Here is a 15741-nt window from a genome sequence, read left to right on the forward strand (position 1 = left end):
TTCATCTACCAGCTGGGTGTCCAGCAGGGAACCAGGAAGTATTAGTTAAATTCCACCCTCTGCTGCATGATCTGCCACAAACTGAAATATTCTTGACAAACACACACATTTATTGAAGTCAATTAATCAATCAACCCCCCCCCCCCCCCCCCCCCAAAAAAAACAACTGCACATCACTGAAAAAAATATAATTGTGTAAAAATATGTTGGAATGTGAATCATGAACTGGTTCAACATAGCCATTCTGATTGGTTAGATATGTTTTTTTTTTTTTTTTAATTGTTTAACAACATTGTCTTAGGCTAAACCATTCTTTAAAACCCTAGAATAAACCCCTGACCTTCTCCTAAACAGTTGCAAAAGGATTTTACAGACTTCAAACATAATTAATCATAATAGGCTTTTTTTTTTTTTTTAAAGGACTTAAGTTTTGTGAATATTATCCAATATGTATTTAAAGCTCCTGAAAGCAAAACTAAGATTTTTATAAAGCCTCTATATAAAATGTAGTCTACAATAATGGTTATAAAGCCCAGAACTTCAACCACATACAGCTGAGTGGTACTGTATAAACATTATGTCCTCAGTTATCCTTCTTGTTTTTTAGTTCTCTTTTTTCACTATGTATACCAGTATGGTATTCCATGTCCTCTTTGTGGTAACAAAAACACTGTAGTGCTGCAAAACATACAGAAACTAAAGTAGAAAGGAAAAAAGTCTAAGGTCATGCAGTATTTTATTTCGTACTGATGATAATACAGTCACAATCATTTCAGTCCATGTAATGTTTTTTGGGTAGCAACAGCTGATTAAAACATCTTCCCTGCACAAATATGATACCGTATCACTTCATCATACTCAGCAGTGTTACAGGTTTTAATTCAATATGACCAACAAAAGGAAGTGCAACAGTCACTCTAGTATGTGTGATAATGTAATAAACCAGACTGATAGAAGTCACTAGACTCAGTTTGAATTCCATTCCCCTTGATGTAAAAAAACAACAACTCATTAATCATGAAAAGCTACCGTAAAAGCTTACAAATTGTGCATCGAAATTATAACATACTTTTTAATTAAGTTGGCTGTTCAAGCGCTAAAAACATTTTAATACCTCCTATTAGTAACATTACTACTGCTGTGATGAAGTTCTCTGACTTTTATCACAAGGTAGTTTTTTTCAAATAGTTATTGATTCCTGTGCTGTAGCTACAGTGGCCTGACAGGAAGTGATTAGGAACTGCAACTTGTAAAGAACCAAGAGATATTCTGCACAAAAAATGGGATTCAATGATAATGCAACTAAAAGGTAGAGTAAGAAAACCAAAAGCCTTGGTGTTAACTTTTTAAGAATACACACTGTTTTCTGCAGGATACTTAGCAGATTATAGGTTTCTGTGATACACTTGTTACATTCTGGAAGGCCTCCTATATGTTACACACATAGCTGCTGTGTGGCTCAACAGTAGGAGCAGAACCAGAATCACACAGCTGTTTGCATAGTAATCAAACTGAAAAATGACTTTTAGCATTTTATCATGTTTCACATACAATGAGGCATGAAAGCAAACAGAAGTGTTTGTAGACACTCAAAACCACATGTTAATTCTTTGACAGAATTGTAATTGTTCGGCTATACTCAATACTCCTTAAGGCTTTTAAAAGGGGTGCAGTAGTCTCTGCATATAGTAACCTCCTAAGAGAACACTTCACCTAAGAGAACATCCTTATGGTGAAACTGATTTTTCCCATTGTAAATGCTGTCTAAAAGGAATAGCAACTTTGCTTAAAAGCGATATGTTCACAACTGATACAGTTTTGTAACCTGATAACCCATCATCATCATCAAACTTTAATTCAAATGGTTTATGTAAATGTAATGTTATGTAAATGTAAATGTGGCCTGTCATCGCGAGTGTCTTGAGGCACACCGACTGGTTTAATAAATCTTTTCAGCACCGGCTTCATACCACTGGCTCATTTTGTTGCTTCACCATTCTGTTTCACAATATTGCACCTGTACAGTATTCATAATAAATCTAAAGCTGCTAATGCATTTTTTTAACATGTGTAGGGGTGCTGTGTAAATTTAGTTTGGCAGTTTATTAACAGTAATTTGTCCGTTACTTTATTATTATAGTTTATTAATTTATTTATTCTTTTAATTTCATATGTTCATGCATGTGCACCCTGACAAGTAATACATATTTATTTATTGATTGGTATTGCGTCTGGTGGTCAACTTTGTGTTAAAGAACTCTTAGCTTGCTTCCCGAGTGGTGTTCTCTTAGCTGGAGGCTACTGTAATACAGAAAACAAAATGAGTTCCATCTCCTTCCAAACAAAAGGCTTTTATACAAAAGAGACAAGTTGTGAATTTTTTTTTCAATAACAATCAAGCTATTAATTTGCTCACCCTGACTTTTATTCATGTTTATTCCTCATTAAAATAGAACTATACAACAAAAAAAAACAAAGTCAGAAGTACAGGGAGAAGGCTTGGAACATGAACAGGGGCTCTCCCAAGCAAGAGTACAATAACACTTACTAGAAGGCAGGGTTTAACCAACATCAATTTGAACTGGATGTCAATGAGGGTACAGTGTGGAACTGTATGTTTTGTTACACATCTTAGTTCTATAAAGGGGGGATGGAGAGTAAAAGAGGTGGGTAGCTCAGGGCATTGGAAATTGGAGATGGAGCCAGTAAAAAGCCAGTCAAGGTCAGTAGTGGTGGAAATCTATACAAATCTATGGCTGTTGCGGTGAAATTAGCTCTGGCAGTTTCAGTTCTGTTCCAAATGGACTTCCCCTGTTAGCACAATCAGCGCTCCCTCAGAGTGAACAGAGATAGACATGGAGACTGAACTACATACTCTACCCCTAAGAGATTGTTCTCTCTACGATAGTGCTGAGGAAGATCAACAGATAGGTGAAAGAAACTTGCATGGTTTGAAAAAGGTACATATTTATCAGGGTGACTAATTAAAGATGTATTGATAAAATGTATTGATTAAGTGCATTTTCTAATTCTGCCACTTCTGCTGTACCTGCTATGAAGAGAATTAGTATATTTTTGTTTCCGTTCTGAACAAACAAAAAAAGCAGACAGGAGTGGGGGACCAGGTGTTTCACAAACACATATTTGAAGGAAAATGCAATTCTTATCTTACAACCACAAACTGATCAGATGTATTCACAAGTGCAGTTGTAGGTTTCAGTTTTGCTACACACCAATGCAGCAGTTAAGTACAGGCAAACTTCACAGTACATCCTAGCAGATAGTTCCGCACTTGCCCTTAACTTAGTGAGAACCATCCCCATTCTGGATGCCGCTGTACCAGTCTTTATAGCCAGCTTGATTTCCCATCCTCATACTTCTGTGGGTCAATAAAAGGCTTATCAATAGACTTGATCATCAGCTCCCCACAGTACACGCACTCTGCGGCAATGATGTCGTCAATGTGTGACTTGATCTGCTGTCGGCTCAGCTGGCCTTTTCCCAGGCTTGCCGTGTCCTCCTCTTTCAGCTGATGTCTGGACTTGGTGGGCTGGCTGGTGGTCAACAGCTTCTTTTGGAGTTCCTCCAGCTTGGTCTGCTTGTAAGCAGACAGGTGGGGGCTGACCTCTTGAAGGAGGCAGTCATAGTGGAACATGTGGCTACACAGGAATAGGTAAAATGGGCGGTTGAGCAGGGGGAAGTCACAGGCAGCACATTTCTCCTGAGACTCCACCACACCATACTTATTCCTCATCTCCTGGATGTCCTCTCGAATCCGCTTGGCACTCTCGGTGGCTTCTTCCATCTCCTGCTTGAGCTCCTCGATGTGTTTGTTGTACTCCTCCAGCGAGTTGCAGATGGCCTCCTTGAAGTGGTCAATGGTGACGAAATCTGGGAAGAAGGGCAGGATGTCTTCAATCTTGAGCAGGTTGCAGCTGGAGAGGCAGTTCATGGCTTTCTTCACGTCCTTCTCCTCCTGCACCACGTGGCAGGCGATTTTCAGCCACAGCTTCTTCCGCAATTCCTCGTCATCCTCCGGCAGGTTTGCACAGGATTTGGCCAGGTCCACATCTACCTGCAGTGAAACAAACATCAGCACACATCTCTATTATTAAGAGTGGATTTAGCTGAAGGCTAGCTGGAGACAGCTACAGGGAAAAATTATAAAACCCAATATTGGGGAACCAGAGAGCTCTGAACAATTGCAAACGTAAACAGACTCATAATTTTTGTTGATATGAATTTCTTCTGATTAAATAAAAATTGCTAAATGTAGCCACTTTTTTGTTGTTGCACATTGCATACTGGTATTTAAGGGGTTCTGTGTAAATAAGTATTATAATAACATTATTACTATGAATATTCTTTTTTCAAATGGATAAACTTAAATATCAATAATAATAATAATAATAATAATAATAATAATAATAATAATAATAAGCTTCATACTGTACCTGCAATGCCAGATCCACTGCCTCCTCATACAGTTCCATTATCTTATAGACGTGAACGCAGGCCTTATGATGCCCATGTTCAGCACACAGACGCAAGGCGTACTTGAGGTCATAGTGAATGTCTGAAGAGTGTGTTCCAGTCTGCTCCAAGTACAAAAGCAAAGACTCTGGCTTGTATTTGGCATAGAGAGACAATAGGTAGTTGTGGATTGCCTCTTCCGTTACAGCCAACTCATATACACAAAACTCCATGTAGCGTACGGTCTCATTGATCTGCTCTGTACTGCCAATCTGGCTGTAGTTTACCAGAGCAGGGATGAGATTCTTAGAGTCTAGTTTCTTCCCCATCTGGATCCAAGCATCTACCACCTTCTTGGGGATGTGTTGCATGAGGACTGGTGAGAACTTGTAGAACAGCTTCTCATCGCGGTGTTTAGACAACACCTCCAGGGCTGCTTCGTAGTCATCATGCTGGCAATAGTGGGAGATCACACGCTCATAGTCCTGCATAATGACAGAGAAGAAAACCATGTCTTCCACATTTCCGTGGCTGGCCAAAAGGTCGTAAATGGTCGTTCTGTTGTTGTACAGACATTCTTTGATTTTGGAGCTGCTGAGGAACTTGCGGAACTGTTCTCTGCTCTCCAAGAAAAGGCTGCGTTTCGACTCATCCCCTTCTAAGGTGCCCAACCTGTTGAGGCAGAGTTCCGTAAGCCAGGTGACCAGAAGGGTAATCTGTGTCTTCTCGCTGGGCTTCAGGTTGTTGAGTTTCTTCATCAGGAATTCTTTCAGAGCATCTTCCTGCTTGGCTTCAATGAACTTTAAGGCAATCTCTTCAAAATAGTTTTGCGTCAGAGCATAACACTTGGCACTCTCCAGATATTTCTTATTCTGGAAGCAGTGCTCAGCTTCTTTGGCCAATACGATGTCAAGGCACTCAGGCCTGTCTTTGCAATACTCTTTGGCCAAGTCAAACTTGCTCATGCTCATGTACATTTGCCACACATCTCGCGCCTCTCTCTGAATGTGGTAGCGGAAAACAGCTTTCTCTGTGTAAATCCACACTAATCCGCAAGCCGAGTCTTTGCTCATATTTTTCAAGGGCCCAAACTTGTCTGGAAATACATCTTCGTAAACCACCTGCCCATTTAAGATGCATACAGCTTTCACCCGATCAGGCAACAAGAGCAGAAAATGGAACTGCGTCAGGACAATGGAAATGGGCTTGTTGAAATTGAAATCGATATCCGGAGGATACTCCCAAACCTGAACATCACTTAGCAGAGAATCAGGACGGGTATAGTCTAGCGTTCCATATAAAACTCCATTACCCATCATCCAGGCAAATGATCGCGGCGAGGTACGCAGCTTAGGGGTGTAAAACGCTATTTCGCTGAAGCCAAGATTGGCTGGAAACTCCTGAAAGCTGGGGAAATGGTCCGCATTTTGGCTGAAAATGGAACTAAAGCCCTGCTGCTCTGCACCTTCTGGCACTTTTCCGACAAACTGGAACAGACGCTTCCGCGTGGTCGCTATGATGAAGAACTTTGATTCAATCCCCCGCTCAATCTCCAAACAGCAAACAGGGGCCGATTTGCCATCTTCATCTAAAGTGTAGACCAGTCTAAAATACTGGTCTGGGTTGGTATTGAATAGGCTTCCTTCTGATGCCGATATCTCTGCCTCATAGATCTGTCCCTGGCTGGTGCCCACCAGGATGGGCCATGTGTTGGTCTCTGTACCCAGGAGCTTGTTCCAGCCAATGCTCTCAATGAGATGACCCTTCCATCGCGACAGGCTCCGCACCTTCTGAGTGTTTCTGTTCAGGTACAGGCACTCGTTTGTATTTAGGCTGATCAGCAGATGGGAACCTGAGGCAAATCAAAACACAGGGTGTCAAATCGCTGTTATGTCAATTCTACATTACTCAAATGGTTCCTTACCTCCCTCCCCACCACCCCGATGCACCTACAGAAGAAACTACTGTAAGACCATACTGTATGCACTCTCTTGAGACTTGCTATTGCAAGATTACGATGAAGCTATTTTTGCATTAAAATAGCCAGAATTATCTTAGATAACTGATTCCTAAAAATAACCATTCTACCCTATTGTCACTTCTAATCAGCTAGAAGTGCATATAATTAAATTTAAAAAAATCTTACTGCAGTTCTACCTGTAGGATCCAGGAATAGCTTGTGTACTTTTGCATCATCCTTGCGTCCAAGTTCAACCTGATTTGGTTGATCAGGCTTTCCAAGATCAATTCTGCCAAAAATGAATTGCAGAATTAGGGTACTTCAATGCAAGTTTTTGTGCATTTTACAGCTTACTTTATCATGAAACATTATATAGGCATACATACAAATATTGTATAAATAAACCAATAGCGTGTTCTCTTCACATCAGCTTCATAATATCATAGTATACTTAATTCATTTTCAGCATAGTATACCCAATTCATTTTCACATTAAAGCCTATATATTTCAACACAGCATCCCTAAATGCTGATCTATCTAGCCAGCTTATTCATTTCAATTTATTCACATTTTGTTGTTTAATGAGATGTTCACATACACCACATTGTAAGCCAGGTCTGTCATTCACACTCGTTTGTCTTTTTCTTCCACTAGAAGTACAGTGCTTGTAAACCACACCAACTGTAAATACAAGCAGAAAGATCTAATGGTTCCTACCTCAGCAGGGTGTCTTTCCCAAGGCTCATACAAAGCTGGTTATTGCAGACTGCAAAATGGTTAATATTCTCAGGGGGAGAAAAATCAATCCTCTGCTTATTGAATATCGGCCTCTCTTCCTCCAATCTGGCATTTACAAATCCTGAAAACAAAATACTTCAGTTCACCGCTAGCTTAGGCACTTTGGAATTGAACATTATTATTATATTTACTTACAGGACTGATCATTGGAATGGGAATTCGCCGCTATGTTCTGACTCTCTAATTTCTATTGAGCCTCAAGTGACAGTTACCATGCCAGTCTGGCTCAGCTCTCATAAAGCTTCACTTTCAAGTCAGGAAGCAGATTGAAAGATAAAGTGAAACAGCAATTACTCCACAATGAGAGGAATTAAGATGAACAATCATATTTACTGTAGATGAGGAGTTCTATAGTCCAAGCTGTGTGTCTTCAAAGTCCTGTAAAAAGCCAGCAAGCAAGCTTCTGAACCTAGCAGTGCCGTTACTTTCATTTGTACAAGTTTGATGACACTTTAAAACCAGTTTGTATGCAATTATGTCATAAATGACATAACAAAAATACTAGTTTTTATTTCACAATATTTTACACCCAAAATACCCCACATTTAATGCAACTTATGCTAGCTGCCTACCACCCCCATCATGGATGCAGGCCCTGATTCCCCTGTTTACCTGAGTGTGTAATCCCAATGTTAGATGCTGAAAGGCGGGTATGCGGCTGCTGCGTTGAGTGACGAATGGTCTGAGAGTCTTCGTATTCATCAAGTATTGAAGCCATGGGGATAGCCTAGTTTTGAACAACTCAAAATAAAGAAATAACACAATTTAACGCGTGCGGAAGTGAGGGCCTTTAGTAATATATAGCATTACTTGGGGAATCGGTTGCGAACGACTTCCCCTTCCTCCGTGTCTTTACAATTATCTTTCTGACAGACCGACCAAGCCTTGCCGACTGTTTGCATTAATTCTGGATGCGATTACTATCCCGAGGCTCCAGCTCAAATTCTACGAGACCTTCTGTTGTGAGGTTCTGTTCATGAAGATTCAGAATGACAGAGCAACTCATATCAGCTGACCGACAGGGATCACATGATAACCATGAAAAAACAAAGACATAACATTATTGTACCACTAGAGGGAGCCGTGATATCAATACAGTCTGAATATAGTACTGTATAGAGCTGCTCTCAAAAGGAATAACGGATCTGATTAATTTTGTACAGTGATTAAAGTCGAGGAGCAATAAGATTGCATAATTTGATCTATTTTATTTCATTACAAATAATAATAGAAATACCATAATTGTGCACAGCCCTTAAAAAAAGAAAGATCATATTGTTAAATAATGTTGGGATATTTGAAAAAACTTAAAAGAATCCCTGCCACTGCAAACACAGAGCAGAGTGCAGTATAGCATATTACAAGCATAGGGAAATTATGATTAAGAGTGTATTGTTTATCAATGTATTATTCCTATTACATTATAGTCATGTGTGTGTGTGTGTGTGTGTGTGTGTGTGTGTGTGTGTGTGTGTGTGTGTGTGTGTGTGTGTGTCATACAGGTAATTAAATCAATTACAGGTAATTAACCAAGACGTAGTTCAATGTTGTCTAGTTAGATTAATTTCCATTGCAGATAAAATAAGTATTTGATTTAAAGAAGTTGAATCTGGAAATAGTGAAGGTAACTAGTAGATCTGAAAATAAGACAACACTCAGATATCTGTTTATCTCTAAAAGACCACAGTGGATTTAATGGCCTGATTAGCTTTTTGTCTTTTTTTTTTTTTTTTTTGTATTCATTTTGATTTGATTGCCATTGTTTCGACAAGCATTCGCTCCCAGTAAACATAGTATGAATGATAATTCAACAGCTGTGGTGGTCTGGAAAGGGGAGGGTTAGGGTTGAGTTGTGAGAGGAAGGGGAGGGTTAGGGTTGAGGTGTGAGGGGAAGGGGGAGGGTTAGGGTTGAGGTGTGAGGGGAAGGGGAGGGTTAGGGTTGAGTTTTGAGAGGAAGGGTAAGGGTTAGGGTTGAGGTTTGAGGAGAAGGGGTTAGGGTTAGGGTTGAGTTTTGAGAGGAATTGTAAGGGTTAGGGTTGAGGTTTGAGGAGAAGGGGTTAGGGTTAGGGTTGAGTTTTGAGAGGAAGGGTAAGGGTTAGGGTTGAGGTGTGAGGGGAAAGGGAAGGGTTAGAGTTGATTTGTGAGAGGAAGCTCTTATGGCGCCCACTGGCAGTGTCTTATCTGACTGTCACCTGCATCACTGGGATGGATTTTCCACTTTCCCTTTAATAAATTGTATTGAAAAAGCCCTTTCCTTTATATATATATATATATATATATATATATATATATATATATATATATATATATATATATATATATATATATATATATATATGTATTTAATGTATTTTGGTGTGTCAGGTAAAAGTAAAATATGCAAACAAGTTTAATTATAAAGAGTGTTGTTCCAGATTCATGTTGCATTGCCTTATTTTTGGACTAAAGTCACATGAGAAATATTTGATAAAGAAATAAAGAATAAGCAAGTCTGCAGAACTTTCAGAGGATTGAATACAGAGCATTGTTATGATACTGCATGAACTTTATTGCATGAACGTTGTAAAAGACGTAGACGTCAATTGAATAGTTCTATGCACACACGCAAAAAATAACTTTCTCCCTTACAATAGTTTATGGTGGCATACTGTGAGTGTAGCTGAGCATGGTAAATGAAAAATTATACATAAGAAATAATGGAAATGCACTGAAAAGTATGTTAAAACCCACAGAAAATAGTAGACCTATACAAACGATACATTGTGATGATGCTAAATTTGAGTGATTGATTGTATGTCATATCTCTTTCGTTTACCACAGTAGAAGCAAAGTGAAAGCATGGTAAAGCATAGGCAAGCATAATAAATTAAAGGTATGGTGAAGCATATACAAAAAGGTAAACCATGGTAAACTGGTATGCAGAGTAAAACCATGGGAAAGCCTTGAAAACAAACAAACAAACCAAAAACGATGGTACGATTTTATAAGGGACAGAGCTGACCAGCATTGAGGGAAAATAAAATAATATACAGTACAGCAGGAACATGTAAAATAGACATACTATATACTGTATTGTATTTACTTTTAGAAAGTAATACAATACCATTATTATTAAATACAATCATAATATTATATAATGTGAAACATGACGGTACACGTGAGATTTAAAAAAAAAAAAAAAGCTTGTGTGAATCAATTAAGCATGTATAATGTGTATTTGACGGGGAATTTTTGTTTATTGAAAGAGAATGTAAAGTTTGTGGATTGGACAATTGTCAGGAGGGTGACAGCTATATCAGGTTACCTTCCTGCTCTTGGGAGCGGTCATGCAAATGACAACCTGCTTGATCAGAAAGTTGTAATCTAGTGAGAACTGCTTGCAGCGGCGTTACAGACGACACTTTGTCAGAGGCTGAGAAAGTAGTCCGTGCTTAACCTATGGTTACCCAATAGGAGGGCTTTCGAGCAGAAGTCATACAGAAAAATCTTCTTTTTTGGGCAATTAACCTCGGAGAATAACACTATCAGTCACAATACTGTTTTACACCATGCCACCGCAAATGGAATACCAGTGCGAAGAAAGACTGATCCCACAGATGACCACATCTCATGGTCAAAAAGGTACCGTCAACCATGAAATTAAATGCGTTCTAGTTGGAGATGGTGCCGTCGGCAAGACCAGTCTAATTGTCAGTTACACCACGAATGGATACCCAACGGAATACTTGCCAACTGCATTTGACACTTTCTCTGGTAAGTATCCAAATAACTAATTCATTTAGTGCAGTTTTTTTATTTTTTTAATTTTTTTTCTTAATTCAGGCATTAATATGTTGCAAACACAATAACCAGATTTAAGTTATTGCTCAAATGCACAAAAAAAAAAAAAAAAAAAAAAAACATAAAAACTTTATAAAAGGCAAAAGTAATTCAATATTTATTTGTAAGTTCCTGGGTGTACATATTTACTTTTCGTTTTAATGTTTTACATGTTTGAAAATTGAATACGAGTGTGTTGCATCATTTTTAATATTTGCTATCCCTCTTTAACAAATCGATACAATGCAAACATCATGTTACGTTTTGTACGTTTTCCGTAAACTCAAATCTAGAACAACCTTCAACTAGGTTAGGGCGCTCTTGTAGGACGGTGGTGTGTTTTCAGTATCAACCAAAACAGGAATCTAAAAAGTGAAAAAGTTTAAAATGCAGGGCTACTCAACAAGGTTTTGTTAATGTATTTTTTGGGCCCTGATTATTATTATTATTATTATTATTATTATTATTATTATTATTATTATTATTTTATTATTATTTTCATTCTTAAAGTACATTAAATAGTCTAGTAACATAAAAAATGGAAAAATAATCTAAAAAGGTTCTGTTGTTTTGGAAACCTTCAGTGAGGAGTGTGAGAACCAGATTCAAGATACTGGGTTTAAGAGGATTTGAGGGACATGCAGGAACATGTTCAGAGAGCGTGGGAATTGCATAAAATAGAACCTCTCTGGGCACTTCCATCTGTTTTACATGTTTTATTACTGGTTTTGAAAAGGTATCTGAAAAGTAAAAACGTTGGTAAACGTTTAGACCAACAATCACTATAGTGCTGTATTATTATTATTATTATTATTATTATTATTATATTATTATTATTATTATTATTTATTTTTTTAGAACAATTTAATAGTAACTTTTATAAACTGGTGAGATTATCATTGATCTCTCCTAATGCCCACTGATGTGGTAAAGCTCTAAAAAGCAGAATAAGAAACACAATTATAACCTGGAGTTAGTCAATGTGTATTAGTTTTGAGATTAAATGTATTTTTAAAGTACTAAGAAAATGTAACCCTATTTTTTTTTTTATTTTTTTTTTTTCCAGCGCTTGTTCAAGTTGATGACACCCCGGTACGGATTCAACTCTGTGATACTGCTGGACAGGTGAGAATAGTTGATATAGAACAATTTATATACACAGTTTTATTGAAAATCCACTCTCTCGCACTGTGAATATTATCAATAGCCCTCCTGTTTAAAATCTGTTGGTTCGTGTTTGTATTTAATACATCAGTTTGGAATATGCAGATTTTTCAAAACCAGTGCTATACTGCTTCCTGGCACATAACCACTTCCTGTGATGCAATCAGACCACATGACCACAAATATTTGCATACCCTGATTCTCACTGCAAAAAAAGGGGACCAGTACAAATGTTAATAAAGTTAATAATGTGGTGGTTAACTAGTGCTAAGGAGATTAGATCCCAATAGTGATATCTATGAAAATTGTTTTGATAACTAATAACTATATATCCTTTGTTTCTAAACCATGTTCATCATAGGGTGTGTTGAGTCTTAGTGGGGAAAACAATAACCAGAATCACTGCATCTTCAGTCCTTAGCATAGTTGTCTTCCAAACCCTGACTTTTAAAAAAAAAAAGTAGTTTGTTTCATTCTATATTTGTTGTGTTGTTATTTTCAGTGTGTCTTATCATTTTGCAACAGTACAACAGGATTCATCTTTGTGTTATTATTTGTAGGAGGAGTTTGATCGCCTTCGTTCTCTCTGCTACCCTGGGACAGATGTTTTCATTGTGTGCTTCAGTGTTGTAAACCCTTCATCGTTTCAAAACATCACAGAGAAATGGATTCCTGAAATCCGAGCATACAGCCCCTCCACTCCCATCATACTTGTTGGAACGCAGACAGACCTCAGACACGACGTCAACGTTCTTATCAACCTGGACCGAATTCGGGTTAAACCCGTCCATGCCTCTCGAGCCCGGAGTCTAGTAGAGAAGATCCGGGCACAAGACTATGTGGAATGTTCTGCCTTGACCCAGAAAAACTTGAAAGAAGTGTTTGACACAGCAATCTTTGCTGCAATAAAGCACAAAGCTCGGCAAGAAAAGAAACTCAGAATGGACACACACAAGATGAAAACCCTCTCCAAGGGTGGGTGGAAGAAATTTTTCTGTTTTGTCTGATCTCTTCCAAAAAAACAAGACTTTAACCTCTTACTAACTTATTATGAAATGGATTGATAAACTGACATTTTAATTTAGGAGAATGGTGGTAGATCATCACCACCAGGGCCTCTTAAAGGATGGGATTTACGGACCATTGTTCTCTGGGTTGGCAGTTGAAGATCAAGAAGATTGGATTACATCCTTAAGCTGCAACACAAACACTTTGGTTTAGGTGGATAGAAAATGTCTTTACTGAAACCAAACAGCTGTAAATGACCATTGCAATTATTAGTATGAACCTAAAACATGAACATATGGTGCCTTCACCAGCACTCTTGTTGTTTTATTGCTCTATTGATACAATTTCACTTTAAGTCTTTGGGTCTCTGCAATTTTCCCAAGTCTTAATTCCCAGCAAGAGTATTCACACGTGTTTGTATAGATTGAATTCTAATGGGAACGGTAATAAGACATTTGAAGTGAATAGCTTTACAAAGTGCATGACTATATTAAAGGCTGGGGTTAAAGGCCCAGGGAGAGATTTCTCTTTGATTGTTTGCTAACCATAGTTTTGCAAGGTCCTACTCAGCATAGAGACCAACCATTGGCCAACGACACCTGCTTTGAAAGAGTAAAAAGGGGCATATAACTGAGCAGTCTTCAGAATGTCCTTTTCAGACTACATTCATGAATGTTAATGCGTCATATAGTAGGTGATGCTACATTTCCCTGTTATTTAACATAGATATATAAGGACCTTAACAGTTTGTAGCTGTTAGAATGTAAATAATGCATTATTGCTTCTAGTGGAAGCTTTTATTTTATATTGTTTTTTTTGCATGTTACAAATAAATGCAGTGACTAATTGAAATGCATTGTTAATGCAACTTTTGATTACTTTTCATATTCCCAGTTTCATTGCTGTTTTCCCCCCTGTACACTCAAAACTCTGTGTTTAAAGCAGTTTCATATGTGTTTTGTTATGTATGAATTGCTGAATAAATAAATATGAAAATTCTTAATAGCTGCCTTTGTGTCAAATGCATTGAATTTTACTAAGCTATTTCAGAAACTTACTGTGTATCTTCACAAAATGTTTTTATTAACTTTTTCATTACATCCTTATAGATTTTTGGTTTGTGCAATATACACAGTATACAGAAAGTGTACAGAAGCTGTCAGATGCTTTTTTTTAATCATAAGCTCTCGATTTTTATTTCTTAAAACAATAAATGATAGTATATAATTATTAGAAAAAAAAAAAAAAATATATATATATATATATATATATATATATAATATATATATTATATATATATATATATATAATATATATATATTATTGAAAGAACGACGCTGGTGTAAAATAAATTATAACTTTTGATCACCCCCCCCCCCGTCTCAACTATCATTAATTTTATCTGGTAACCAATTTTGAATGTTTGTTAGAGATAATGAAGAAGCATAACAGCATAACTATGCATTTTCTCAAAAACCTCAATTCAAATATCCACATTTCTAACAAAAGAACATTGAGGATACAATGGTCCTGAGTTGGTTGTCTTTCCTTTCCTCTCAAATTGATTCAACATATTTTGCTTCACCCACACAAAAGTATCAAATCATCTCAACAAAAGAAGATATTAACTGTAGGGTTTTAACTTTTATTACATTTTTTTTTATTGGCAGGTAATTCAAAGGATGGCAGCATCTGTATCTGGTGAGCACTGGGTGTAACAAGCGGACTCCAGATACTTATTGACTGTAAATGTTTTTTGTGCAGCAAGGACCATCGTCATATAGCGAAAGTGTTAGAGCCCTTTGTTACACAGTTGAGAAGGTTACAACTGCATTTTAACAGTACCGTTCTATGTGCTTGTTTTCTTTATTTGAGCATGATATATTTAGGCAGAATGCTAAACAAATCAGACAATAACTTCACAGTGGGGTTCCAAATATACTGGAGTTGTAGCTGCTAGTGTAGTGCTGTGGAGCTGTTGGGGTTGTTCATTCACTTTTGTTTCCTATCGTGGGGCGAGTGGCTGGATATTCTTTGGCAGGTGGGTAGAGGGTTTGTGCTTTGGACACTTGAAGTCTGCAGGTAAAATGCTTTTTGGGAAAGGCTGTGCCGATACAAATTTATTATCAATACATCAGCCAGCAGTGGCCCGTTGCTCTTCTAACACTATGCGCATACAGAACTCTGTTTAGATTGCTGTGACAACAAGAATTGCAGTGTTCACAGAACACAGGAAGCTTAGCCTTTTAACAAGCTTAGCTGAGCTCTGTGACTAACTGTTACCATATCAATAAAGGGTTAAGCAAGGTGGAGATATTGTTGTTGATAAAACATGCTTCTAGATTATTTAATATTTAAACAACAGGAAAGGTCCTTGCTATGTATCCAGATTTAAGGAATTAATGAATACAGTGTTGCAAGGGTCTAGTGCAAGTGTAGCCCCATATCCATCCCCAAGCCCACACTGATGGGAAACCTTTAGTTTATTTTATTTTTTTACCTTTTACAGTAATGCTGT

The 15741-nt window shown here is 37.6% G+C and overlaps 2 protein-coding genes across 3 annotated transcripts; one reads left to right on the forward strand and one right to left on the reverse strand.

Annotated features, from left to right (window-relative positions):
* Positions 1 to 719: 719 nt before the first annotated feature.
* On the reverse strand, positions 720 to 8248 carry LOC121324327 (vacuolar protein sorting-associated protein 18 homolog). 2 transcript variants are annotated; one of them, XM_041266053.1, is made up of 6 exons: positions 7845 to 7927; positions 7368 to 7478; positions 7152 to 7293; positions 6631 to 6722; positions 4455 to 6325; positions 720 to 4075 (listed from the first exon to the last, which is right to left on the reverse strand). In XM_041266053.1, exons 3-6 carry the CDS (start codon positions 7178 to 7180, stop codon positions 3347 to 3349), a joined length of 2721 nt encoding a protein of 906 aa, XP_041121987.1. In that variant the 5' UTR covers positions 7181 to 7293; positions 7368 to 7478; positions 7845 to 7927; the 3' UTR covers positions 720 to 3346. The 2 variants fall into 2 exon arrangements, with proteins under 2 accessions (XP_041121987.1, XP_041121985.1); XM_041266051.1 differs by lacking the exon at positions 7368 to 7478 and having other exon boundaries at positions 7845 to 8248.
* A 2345-nt stretch (positions 8249 to 10593) lies between these two features.
* On the forward strand, positions 10594 to 14162 carry LOC121323892 (rho-related GTP-binding protein RhoU-like). Its single transcript, XM_041265213.1, has 3 exons — positions 10594 to 10985; positions 12118 to 12176; positions 12776 to 14162. The coding sequence occupies exons 1-3, from the start codon at positions 10781 to 10783 to the stop codon at positions 13220 to 13222; spliced, it is 711 nt and encodes a 236-aa protein (XP_041121147.1). The 5' UTR covers positions 10594 to 10780; the 3' UTR covers positions 13223 to 14162.
* The last annotated feature ends 1579 nt before the right edge of the window (positions 14163 to 15741 follow it).

Source organism: Polyodon spathula, chromosome 12, assembly GCF_017654505.1.
Source record: "Polyodon spathula isolate WHYD16114869_AA chromosome 12, ASM1765450v1, whole genome shotgun sequence".
Classification (NCBI taxonomy): Eukaryota; Metazoa; Chordata; class Actinopteri; order Acipenseriformes; family Polyodontidae; genus Polyodon; species Polyodon spathula.

Bases quoted from the DNA above. Each gene is read 5' to 3' on its own strand.
- LOC121324327 (XM_041266051.1), bottom strand. From the start codon at position 7,950: ATGGCTTCAATACTTGATGAATACGAAGACTCTCAGACCATTCGTCAC. The intron at 6,326-6,630 runs GTAGAACTGCAG...GATTTGCCTCAG, and splicing joins GCTATTCCTGGATCCTACAG to GTTCCCATCTGCTGATCAGC. The intron at 4,076-4,454 runs GTACAGTATGAA...GTTTCACTGCAG, and splicing joins CAGTGGATCTGGCATTGCAG to GTAGATGTGGACCTGGCCAA.
- LOC121323892 (XM_041265213.1), top strand. From the start codon at position 10,781: ATGCCACCGCAAATGGAATACCAGTGCGAAGAAAGACTGATCCCACAG. The intron at 10,986-12,117 runs GTAAGTATCCAA...TTTTTTTTCCAG, and splicing joins TGCATTTGACACTTTCTCTG to CGCTTGTTCAAGTTGATGAC. The intron at 12,177-12,775 runs GTGAGAATAGTT...TATTATTTGTAG, and splicing joins TCTGTGATACTGCTGGACAG to GAGGAGTTTGATCGCCTTCG.